This window comes from Taudactylus pleione, unplaced genomic scaffold, assembly GCF_031769625.1.
Source record: "Taudactylus pleione unplaced genomic scaffold, aTauple2 ptg001191l, whole genome shotgun sequence".
Taxonomy (NCBI): Eukaryota; Metazoa; Chordata; class Amphibia; order Anura; family Myobatrachidae; genus Taudactylus; species Taudactylus pleione.
This window is the reverse complement of record NW_028285592.1, coordinates 461,065-473,150: the sequence shown is the minus strand read 5'-3', so window position 1 is coordinate 473,150 and position 12,086 is coordinate 461,065. Positions and strand designations below refer to the sequence as shown.

Sequence of the window (12,086 nt, the reverse complement as noted above, 5' to 3'; positions counted from 1 at the left end):
TGAACATCGCTGTCACCTGGGCGCCACTTGGGAGACCTGACTAGACCGGCCCACCTTTTGTGTGTGACTGGGTGCAAGGGGAGCGGCGGGCTACAGAGGCAGCACAGAAACCATAGCAGCCGCACACTTTGCACCCACGGTAGTTATGCCACTGTTTGCATGCCTGTGTGTAACAATGGGGTCCTTTTCAGGATCAATGGAATGGCGTTCTAGGTGAGGACATTGTAAACAAATAAAGGCTGCAGGTGTACTTCAGGGTCCAGTCTTCAACCCGGGCAATGCCGGGTATCCCAGCTAGTTTTTTATATAGAGATAGAGGTGCATTTGTATGATTTTCGAAATACAATGTGGAACTTATACATATTTGCTTATTTTTAAATTCTCATCTCCAGTGTTTTGAAGTTTATTTCCTACACCTGTAAAGATTTTCTTTATTTACACACGTGCTCAGTGGTCATACTGTATTTTTTTCTGTGGAATAAAATGTCTTCTCCTAATATTTTAAGGGGTATTTCTGACCTAATAAGAGAAACACAAAGCTCAGCATAAACACATAAAATACTTTACTTCTCAGTACTAGAAAAGCCCAGAGACCTCTGTCCTAACATGCCACTCTGATGTACCTCTTTCTCCAAATTTCCTTCATATTAGGATGCCACTTGCCACATAATGCTAGCACATGCCACTAAGGCTTCTTACTTGCTTTAAAATTCCCACACCTGCAGTATATAGAGCATCAAAATAAAGCTGGTCAATCTGGGAACTACCCTCAGACCTCAGAAACTACAAAATGATCTGTTTCATGCATCTTCCTTCTAGCACCCTGCCCTCTATCCAGCCAAGTGTTGCTTTCTGCTCTGGTGCTTCTAGCACACTCAGCTGATGCAACAAACTGTGGAGATTAAGCAGATTGTGTGCTAGAAGCACCAAAGCAGACAGCCACACCCCAGGCAGAAGAAAGGAATTGCACGGCTTGTGACAGGTGCCGGGTGCTAGAATGAACACTGTTATAATTCAGGTAAGTGGTTAACCATGCCAATATCTCTGCATAAATATATAGTGTTGGTTTATTGTGGAGAAAAATGACAGTGGGCGCAGTTACACAGGTAAGCAGACTGTGAGCTCTCGCCAGGGAAAGATAAATAGCCGGAATTGCTTGTACAGGTTGAGTCTCCCATATCCAAATATTCCGAAATACGGGAATATTTTTAGCATGACTGAGATAGTAAAACCTTTGCTTTCTTTTTTTTTTTTTATCTCTATATTTTTTAAAAGGTAGATAACAAGCAAATAAGAAAATTACAAAAAATAAAAAAAATAACATATAGCCATAGAAAGAAAAAAACAACTGAAGACATCAATGTACACAAACTTTGTTTAAAGCACAAATTATTAAAAATATAGTATAAAATCACCTTCAGGCTGTGTGTATAAGGTATATATGAATCATAAATGAATTTCATGTATATACACAAACTTTTTTTGATGCACAAAATTATTAAAAATATTGTATAAAATGACCTGCAGGCTGTGTGTATAAGGTGTATATAACACATACATGCATTGTGTGTGTATATTTGGGTCCCATTCCCAAGATATATCATTATTTTATGCAAATATTCCAAAGTACAGAATATTCCGATATCCAAAATACCTCTGGTCCCAAGCATTTTGGATATTGGAGACTCAACCTGTACCATTCATCAAATACTTACTTGGCTTTACTAGGAATTAATTTTAGAGCAAAGCATTACTCTGACATGAAAGTGACATTTTTGCATAATTCTGTAAGGTCTGTTTCAGTTCTCTGTTTCTTTACCCTTTCATTCAGTATATCCAATGTAGCTGGAGTAATATTTATTTCTCATTACCTTGCACAGGTCTAAACATGGATTCTGAGATTATTCCAAAGAGTGAAATTGAAGACAAAGCAACCACAAGTGTTACCCAGGATAATCCGCAGATCTTGGATACCAACACAAGTGAGTGACCCCTTGCAGAGCAGTGATGAAGTGCAAGATCAGTCACCCATTTAGTAACATGCATGTGATCTGGCTGAGCAGGCTTCGCATTTAGACAGCCACGGAAATGCTTGATGTGATATGAAGAGGAACAAAGAAAATATCAAATACCGTTTCACATAAATTTGTGCCAAGTGACTGAGTGTAATTGTAGGTCGTGTTTTCTTCTTGGTCTCCTATTTTTAAACTCAGTAACTCAGAATAGGTTGGTTGATAATATAACACTTCTAGCAGTTGGTATTATATATATTGCCTGATCCTTAACATTTATTAACCATTGTTTACATATAACACAGCACGTTATGGAGAATATGTAATCATTGTCATTATCCCTTGTCCCAGTGGAACTTGAAATCTTTATCTCCTGTCACGCACAGTAGAGTTAACTTTATCAGTTTATTCATCTGAGAATTAACTTACCAGTATGTCTGGAATGAGTGGGGAAGCAGAAGTACACGGGTAGAACATACAAAGTCGACACATATAAGGCTCATAATGGAAGCCATGACCTCAGTACTGCGAGGCACCAATGCTAACCACTGTTCCACTCATTATTTAATGATTATTGACTACTCAGCTCAGAACACCTCCCACAGTGACTAACTGCTGTTTATGTATGTCAGAAAGTCCATAAGGTCTATATACTAATCGTCTATTAAGCCACAATCTACACACACCCCACACATGGTTAGGGTACAACTTGAGGGAGTAAAGCTAGGTGCACACCTGTACAATCATCAGGCCGATCATCCTATGGGCCGTATTTAGTTGTGCGAAAAGTCGCATTTGGTGAAAAGCATTCGCCGGTGCAAACTTTACGTGCGTATGACGATATCCAATTGGGGTGTTCGTAGGTGTTCGTATAGACAGAAACCGGTGAAAAGTTTTAACCATCTCAGAGCAGGTGATAAAATGAGCAAAATCTCTATTTTTGGCAAAAAATGTGGGGACTTGGTTCAGAACCCTTTAGACATCCCCCTAATGACTAATTAGGCAAAAAAAAATGGCTTAATTCCCCCTAACACTGACGTCATTTTTGGAGTGAAAATTTTAAAAGTGTTGGAAAATGAGTTTAAAGTACTGGGTCAGGTATTTTGGGGGGCTGTATGGATGGGACAGGTGTTTTTAGGATTGCAGGTGGCTGCAGCAGGTATTTTTAACATCTTTTAAAACTGCACTTTATAGACACAAAAATATACTAGCACCCATTTTCATGTACACCCAATTTAACTACAGCAATTATTTTTTCCAAAAGAAATTGCTTTATATCTTTTTCCACACTTATGCAAATATGCACATAACAACCATTTGACTCATTTCAAGAACCCAAAATACTTTTATTAATACACTTTTATATTGATTTCCAGTGTCAGTTAGGCTTTTTATGGGGTACAGGCTGATTTCCCCAAAATGTGCTGTACTTTTCTCTAGTTTCGCCATGCACAATTATCGCAAATAGACGTTTCCACGTGTAGCAAAAAAATATATGTATAGAGGGAATAAATCGGCGCAAAAAACAAGAGAGCAACCTAAAAGACAATTATAAGGTCTACCCCAGTCCTAAGTAAACAATGTATAGAAAATAGATGGAAACACTCTATCAGAGCTACTTGGGATCTAGTGCAGAAAATTACAAGACATATAGAACATGAAGGATGGTAGAAACTGATTAGTAAAATATTATTTTCAAACTCGTGGACTATGTCATGTGTTCACTTCGCATGAAAACAATTTGACATCTCAGTCAATGTAAAAAACACGCTATTTAATGTAACACAAAATTGACATATAAACATTTCAATGATCCAAAGAAGTGATAATAAACTTGTAAAGATAAAATTGTAGTAATAACAAATGCCCGCCAGGTGGCTACTTTACCAGATGGCAGAAGTAAGCTGGAATTGGTGTTATATTGCAGGAGGATAGTCCAGATCTCCCGAGGCCTGTATACCCTTCCTTTTAGCAGTCTGGTACGGATAGCCCCTCTGTCCTACTTACCGCTGACGTGTTTCGGGACTGGTTTGTCCCTCTTTCAAGGCATGGAGAGTTAGAACATAATATTTTACTAATCAGTTTCTACCATCCTTCATGTTCTATGTTCTATATGTCTTGTAATTTTCTGCATTAGTTCCCAAGTAGCGCCGATATAGAGTTTTTATCTATTTTCTATATGTCTACACGTGTTTTGCATTCGGATAGGGCGAAAAGTGGGAGCTCGTATTGAGAAAGTACGCGTAAAGATTGTATCAAAAGTGGTGAATGCTGCGTTAACTTCGCCATGTGAACGTTTTTCGCCAAATGCGACTTTTCGCAACTAATTGAATACGGCCCTTATTGGCTGACCAAACCGATAATTGTATAACTGTGTCTGCAGGAGCATTAGCTGATAAACAGCTTAAACCGCTCCTGCAAACAGTCGGATTGGGAGGTCGCATCTTATGAGCAGTTTAATATTTAAGATGCCCGACCTTCCGATCCATTGAAGAATGTACAACCTGAGCTAGAAATAGTACGGGGTACATACTGTTCAGATAATTGCTCCAAGGAACATAGAATTTATCTGATCTGCCAAGTGATCGGCATAGTGTGTACCTAGCTTTAACCCAATTACCCTGACTAATTTTGCCTTATAACTAAACCTCACTTACCTATATAACTTAACTACCCTTTAACAGTGTTTATTTGCTAGTGATTAATCATATCTATCGTGCCCTTAAAGATTAGCCCTAACTTCTATAATGCTGCGCAGGCTTAATGTATGTTGTTACAGTGAGTGCAGCAGGTATCAAATAAAAGAACAGTTTAATCTTGTATTAACAGTTATTCCGTTGCCACAGCACTCCTCTCCGCGATCACATGGATCCAAGGCCAGGCATTGAAAGCATACACCATAACAAGCACTGCCTGGTACATCCTGAGGATTGCTCCAAGCAGTTGCACAGACTGCAGGATGCCTGCCTGGAATCGCCGGCTGGCACTGCAGCAATGGTACTGGCTGCTGTGCTGTTCCAGGCACCCTGTACCATTCCAGCAATCTGGCTAGCCAGCAGCAAGGGCTGTGGTGGTGCCACCCCCTGGGCCCTCCACCCTGTGCAACTGCACATGTCGCACACCCCTAGTTACAGCCCTGATTGGGAATACAAATCTGGAGAAAAGTAAATCTAACAGCGCATTAAACTATGAAACTGGGAACCATTTTGAAAGTGCACTCACAGGACTTGTACAAGCAAAAAAAAATGCTGGTGACACCACACCTGAGTCTCCTTGTCGTCTACGTTTCAGTTTACTCAACTATCGTCAGGTCCTGAAGAAAGTTGAATAAACAAAGTAGACGACAAGGAGACTTATGTGTGGTGTCACCAGCATTTTTTTGCTTGTACAAGTGCTGTGACTGCTACTTTTCTCTCTCTCTCTCTCTCTCTCTCTCTCTCTCTCTCTCTCTCTCTCTCTCGTGTATGTGTTGTATATTTAAGCAGATGTGTCCTCACTCATCTTGCAGTCGTGTCAAACAGCCCATCTTGACCCGTCTGGTCCCGTGGGACTCTGCTAGCTCCGGGCGTCTTTTTGGCATCTTTATTTGGCCAAAATGAGACTAGGATGCACCAGCAGACTGCGCTGATTAATTTGATATGTGACACTTGTATATCTATGTGAGATTTGGAAAGTGCCTCAATACATCGGCCACTTTTTTTTACGACAACTTCTGTTTACAGTCTCAGTCACATACAGATATGCAAGCTTCACACAGATCGGCCCAGCTAGTTTGTTGCTTATAGCGCGCCATTCAGGCCTCCTCTGTTACGCCATGGAAAGTTACGTGATGGCTATACTGTGGCGTACCGTGGTATCCTACAAAGAAAGATAAGCCATGGCATGTAATACACTGCTTAACCTCCGGGAGGCGAGTGCTCCACTGATAAAAAAATTTGTACTGCGGTGGGTTGTTGAGAGAGCGTCTTCTGGTCAATGTAGTCTACTGTACGGCTGCTTTATTGGGACTCTGTACAGTAATATGCATCTAGCGCAGGAGTGCTGTGTGACTTAGTAGTGCCAAGTGTCTTTTTGTGCGTCTTTTTCCTTAAAATGCATCTTATTGGCACAAGCAGCTTCTGCTGATTAAAATGATATGCAGCATGCCTATGTTCTGTGAGCCTATGTTCTGTGAGCCAGTGCGGGTGTATCTGCAAGTGAATCACTATATTACAGTGGCTGTTAGTGTAACGTAGCGTTTCGTGTGCACTGACTCACAGAACATAGGCATGCTGCATATAATTTTAATCAGCAGAAGCAGCATGAGCTATCTATTCGATTCGCTGTATGAATCAGATGCTTTTGAAAGTAAAAAGTCACAAAAAAGACACTCGTGCTACCGAGTCATGCCATATTAGTACAGTACATGTAAACACATTCATCACGTCTCGTCTCATCACGGCACGCACAGGGGTCTGTGCGTGCCTGTGACCCCTGTCTGAGCCGATGAGACAAAAATATACACTACTGTTCAAAAGTTTGGGGTCACTTAGAAATGTCCTTATTTTTGAAAGAAAAGCAGTTTTTTTTCAATGAAGATAACATTAAATTAATCAAAAATAAACTAAATACATTTTTAATGTGGTAAATGACTTACTAGTTGCAAACGTCTGCTTTTAAAGGAATATCTACATAGGTGTATAGAGGCCCATTTCCAGCAACCATCACTCCAGTGTTCTAATGGTACATTGTGTTTTCTAAGCACGTTAGAAGACTAATGGATGATTAGAAAACCCTTGAAAATCCTAGTGCAATTATGTTAGCACAGCTGAAAACGGGTTTGCTCGTTAGAGAAGCTCTAAAACTGGCCTTCTTTTGCGCTAGTTGAGTTTCTGGAGCATCACATTTGTGGGGTCGATTATACTCTCCAAATGGCCAGAAAAAGAGAACTTTCATGTGACACTCGACAGTCTATTCTTGTTCTTATAAATGAAGGCTATTCCATGTGAGGAATTGCCAAGAAACTGAACATTTCCTACAACGTTGTGTACTACTCCCTTCAGACAACAGCACAAACAGACTCTAGCAGAGGAGAAAGAGAAGTGGGAGGCCCCGGTGCACAACTGTGCAAGAAGACCAGTACATCAGAGTCTCTAGTTTGAGAAGTAGATACCTCACAAGTCCTCAACTGGCAGCTTCATTAAATGGTACCCTCAAAACGCCAGTGTCAACGTCTACTTTGATGAGGCAACTCCGGGATGCTGGCCTTCTAGGCAGAGTGGCAAAGAAAAAGCAATATCTGAGACTGGCCAGTAAAAGGAAAAGATTAATATGGACAAAAGAACACAGACATTGGACAGAGGAAGATTGGAAAAAGGTGTTATGGACAGACAAATCGAAGTTTGAGGTGTTTGGATCACACAGAAGAACATTTGTGAGATGCAGAACAAGTGAAAAGATGCTGGAAGTGTGCCTGACGCAATCTGTCAAGCATGGTGGAGGTAATGTAATGGTCTGTGGCTGCTTTGGTGCTGGTAAAGTTGGAGATTTGTATAAGGTACAGTAAAAGGGATTTTGAATAAGGAAGCCTATCACTCTATTTTGCAACGCCATGACATACCCTGTGGACAGAGCTTGATTTGAGCCAATTTCCTCCTCCAACAGGACAATGACCCAAAGCACACCTCCAAATTATGCAAGAAGCATGGTATTCTGTCTGTAATGGAGTGGCCAGCACAGTCACCAGCTCTCAACCCCATTGAGCTGTTGTGGGAGCAGCTTGACCGTATGGTACACATGAAGTACCCATCAAGCCAATCCAACTTGTGGGAGGTGCTTCAGGAAGCGTGGGGTGAAATTTGTTCACATTACCTCAACAAGTTAACAGCTAGAATGCCAAAGGTCTGCAATGCTGTAATTGCTGCAAAAGGAGCATTCTTTGACGAAAGCAAAGTTTGAAGGACAAAATTATTTCAAATAAAAAAATCATTATTTCTAACCTTGCCAATGTCGTGACTATATGTTCTATTCAATTTTGCAACTCATTTGATAAATAAAATTCAGTTTTCATGTAAAACACGAAATTGTCTGGGTGGCCCCAAACTATTGAACGGTAGTGTATATATATATTTTTTTAAAGTTCAGGACTCGCACACATACTGTACTGTTATTATTTAATACTTTATTGCATATTCTTTTACAGCATTGATTCCAAGACCAAAATGCTGTACTATAGAGTACCGAATCACAGCTTTTGTCAGTCGATCATCGGGCGGTGATACAGAAAACACATTGGAAATCTGACGAATGCGCTGTGTAGTTTAGGAAAAGTGACACCTGGTGGACAAAAAGTTGTATTACACAATATTACTTTTTTCCAGTGCTACGCCACGTTCCGTTATGAAATATTCTGTGTGGCGTGACTCAAGGCATCTGTGTGGCGCGAGATGCATGGCACGCTATATGGCTGTATGGAGCAGCAAACTAGATGGGCACATTTTTTATATTTTTATCCTGATCATTAAAATTTTTAATAAAAAGGATTTGGTCCTCCTTTTTTCAAGATTTTTATTCTTACAGACCAATAGTTCATCCCGCTCTATATCATTAACCCTAGCGTTTGCTTCTTTGATGAGTTTTTTAAGATAACCCCTTCAAACCTCTCATTAAAAACAGAGTTGTTCCTGAAATTTCTCTTTTGTATCACAATTCCACTTAATCCTACATATTTGCGAAAAGGTATATTATCCTTTCAAAACTGTGCATGTCCACTTTTATAGTGGACATAACTGTTTTGTATCTACAGTTTTTATATAATTTGAGGTGTGTATTACATTATTATCTGACGATATAAACAAATCTAAAAACTCTAACTATAGATTCCTTTTGGATATTAAAAATAAAAGATAAATTTATAATCATTTTGACCAATATAAGACATAAAATCAGAAAAATCTTCCAGAGAACCCTCCCATACCATCAAGATGTCCTCTATGTAACGCTTAAAAAGGATGATATTTTTCTTAAATGGATGATCTCCATAAACATATCTCTGCTCCCAGCTCCCCATATGGAGATTGGCGAAGCTGGGAGCGAAGACAGTGCCCATGGCCGTACCACAGACTTGCAAATAAAAATCCTCCAAAAATTTTAAATAATTATGTTTTACAATGTATTCAATCAGAGCGCAGATAAAATCTCTATGTTGTACATTAAGTGTGGGGTCAGCATCCAGAAACTCTCTGCATGATGAGATCCCCTTCTCATGAACTATAGAAGTATATAGAGATTGGACATCTACCGTGGCCCAATAATAATTTTCTTTCTATGTAAATCCCTTTAAAATCTGTAAAACTGCCGTAGTGTCCTTAATATATGAATTCAAACTAGACACATATGTAAAACAAAAAGTGAAAAACAAGCCCCTCATAGTGTAATATGTCTATCAGTTAAGCACGCACCATTACGACTTAAATATGCGGACCGTAATATGTCAGTATATAGGCATGTAATCAATAATCTGCTGAGTTGCTTTATCTCACTCTTGGTTTTTATAAAGTCCCGTTCTTACTCCACTTTCATTAGTGTGTATATAGGCGAAGAAAACACACTCATAGTGTATTACCAGTGACAATTTTAATTTAAACACAAATGGACACACAAAAAAAATTGCGTAATTAAATTAAAAAAGTGCAATAAGGCTTATCTGAAAAGATCACAGCGTCAGTGAACAGAGGTCCTCGCTTCCTCAACGCGTCTCGTCTCTTATACTGCTTAGGTAGGACTTAAGGTATTCTGTCTTGATAAAGGAGGTCACTCCGAAACGTTGACTATTAAGCTACAGTAAGGCTTATTATTTCTACAGTCTCCTTGAGTGCCTGCCGTTTCCTATTTTATATTTACATTGTCATGGATATGGCACCGGAGCATGTTGCTAAAAACAGATATTGAGTGCCGGACTACAACTGTTCTTTCATACATATATATATATATATATATTTATTTCACTCTGGGATTTGTTTGGGCAGGCTTCTGATTACTGACGAGAACACGTTAATTTTTAAGGGCAAAATTTTATATGAAACGTGTCACTATAGTTTTGTAGTTTATTATAAATTGGGGGCACTAACTATTTACCATTCAACCTTCCAATATTCCCTGCTCAATGCTGCTCAGATTTTTTCACATACTATCAGACTTGCACCTTCACTGCTCAGCAGATCACCCCACATGCTCATTATCTGAGATGTCTCCACATGACATCAGACCTTCAGTGCCCCTGAGGCTTCCCCACATGCCCCTTCAATACCCCTCAGACGACCCACATCTCCCTTAAATGCCCTGCAGACCTTCCCACATGCCATTAGAATGCCCCATCATTGCCAATCAGAAAATCCTACAGAGTTCTTTAGTGAGTTGAATATCTGCCTGCTGTAACATATAGCATGCAATGTGCATTTTAAAATACTGCTTAGTGGTTGGAGGGTAGATTTGGCTGTAGAGAAAAATGCTTGCCCCTAGGGAGGGAAGAGCCTGCAGGCACAAGGAAGCAGTGTGTGGGTGTTTTAGCAGATCTGCCATATGCTTGAGGTTACCACGCTAGTCAGCAAGGTGCAGATCATCAGAGAAGGCACCCAGGGCAGTTCTTATGATAGTAGGTTATGCAGAGGTGCAGGAGTTAGAAGCTTTAGCTCTCACCCACTGCTGCTCTAGAGCCAGCCATGGCTTAGCAGGTCCCATGTGGAACTCCTCTCAGTGCAAAGTATGTGCCAAAAGTAATGGTTTAGGGCAAGACTTGAGAGGATAATTGGTGCTAAGGGTTTCCAGGTCTGACAGAGATCCTTCTTTTTTCACAGCTCCAAGTGCTATATCAACATCAATAACACAAAAGGGTAATTTTGCATCAAATCAACACACTGATTTTACCTCACCAGCTCAGATTTTGTTAAAATTTGATATATGGAGAGTATATATTATGAATAACCCTAAATCGCTAGAGAGAAATAATCGCTTTTCAGACTTGGATTGTGGTTCCAAAGCACAAAAAGTTCTTATTGTATAAAAAGAAATTTACACGCCTTGATCTACACCAATTAGCGCAAAAGACAATTACAATCAAAGGTACAGCCAATACATACAAGCGCTCTGGATCCAGATTCCCGGCATCAAACGTGAAGCCTCCGTCATAAGAAAGAAAGAAGACTAACTACAGGACTGAGAGTGCTTCAATATATATCCTACAGAGAGTGGACAACACAATAGGAACGAGCTGGCATAATCCATTGGTTCTTGTTCTTGTCATTCTGGTACGATGCAGGTCATAGGACAGTTCATATGGTGACAACAGGGATATGGTCCATCCCTCCAGACGAGGTAAGACACTAAATACAAAGTACATATTCTAGCCAATAATTCCCTATAATCCATAACCACCGAACGCAAGATGCGACTCCTTCGCCAATAGATTCGGATATCTGGAATTAAACAGGGTGCCGGTATGATACCAAACATGACATGTCTACTAAGTTCTATACCTTACACATCATATATGTACATTTTACACCATAATGATTAGATAACAAAACCTCTAATATTACGCTCAATGCTGGGGAACCTTTTATATGTGTGCTTGCATAATTGAATGTGAGATACTTACAGGACTTCATCAGTGTACGTTGTGCGGTTGAATGCAGCGCAAACGTGCGCTGCGTGTATGTGTCATGTATTATGCAAATATGTGCTGTATGTGAGTTTATATTTTATTCGCTAATGTGCGTCTATATGTGTCATGGATTAATTAATATATATATATATATATATATAATATACAAAGAAAATGGATCTCAGACTGCACATTCTGGACATACATATATATAATTGGAGGTGCTACCATTGGAGACCATTATTATATACACAAAGAAGAAATACAGGTGCACAACTCCAAATTAACTGATTATATATAAATAAATTCATTTTGCAGTAAATACAATAGAGGTTTTTGGCATAATCTTGGCCAAGCTTATGGGCCTGCCCACGATATCCGGGTAACCTCTTGTCGGGCAGGTCCCTAACATACTAAGGCTCAAATCCAGAGCG

General features: G+C 39.7%; 1 protein-coding gene across 3 annotated transcripts in view; it reads left to right on the top strand.

The window, feature by feature from the left end:
• LOC148451048 (uncharacterized) overlaps positions 1-12,086 on the top strand; it is an 81,595-nt gene that overhangs the window by 35,336 nt on the left and 34,173 nt on the right. For 2 of the 3 annotated variants that reach the window (XM_088462338.1, XM_088462337.1), the window contains exon 2: positions 1,881-1,982. In XM_088462338.1, the coding sequence (XP_088318464.1) occupies positions 1,889-1,982 (94 nt within the window). In that variant the 5' untranslated portion in view covers positions 1,881-1,888. Of the gene's footprint in view, positions 1-1,880; positions 1,983-12,086 lie in introns of those variants that run through there. The other variant, XM_088462339.1, reaches the window with a different exon arrangement.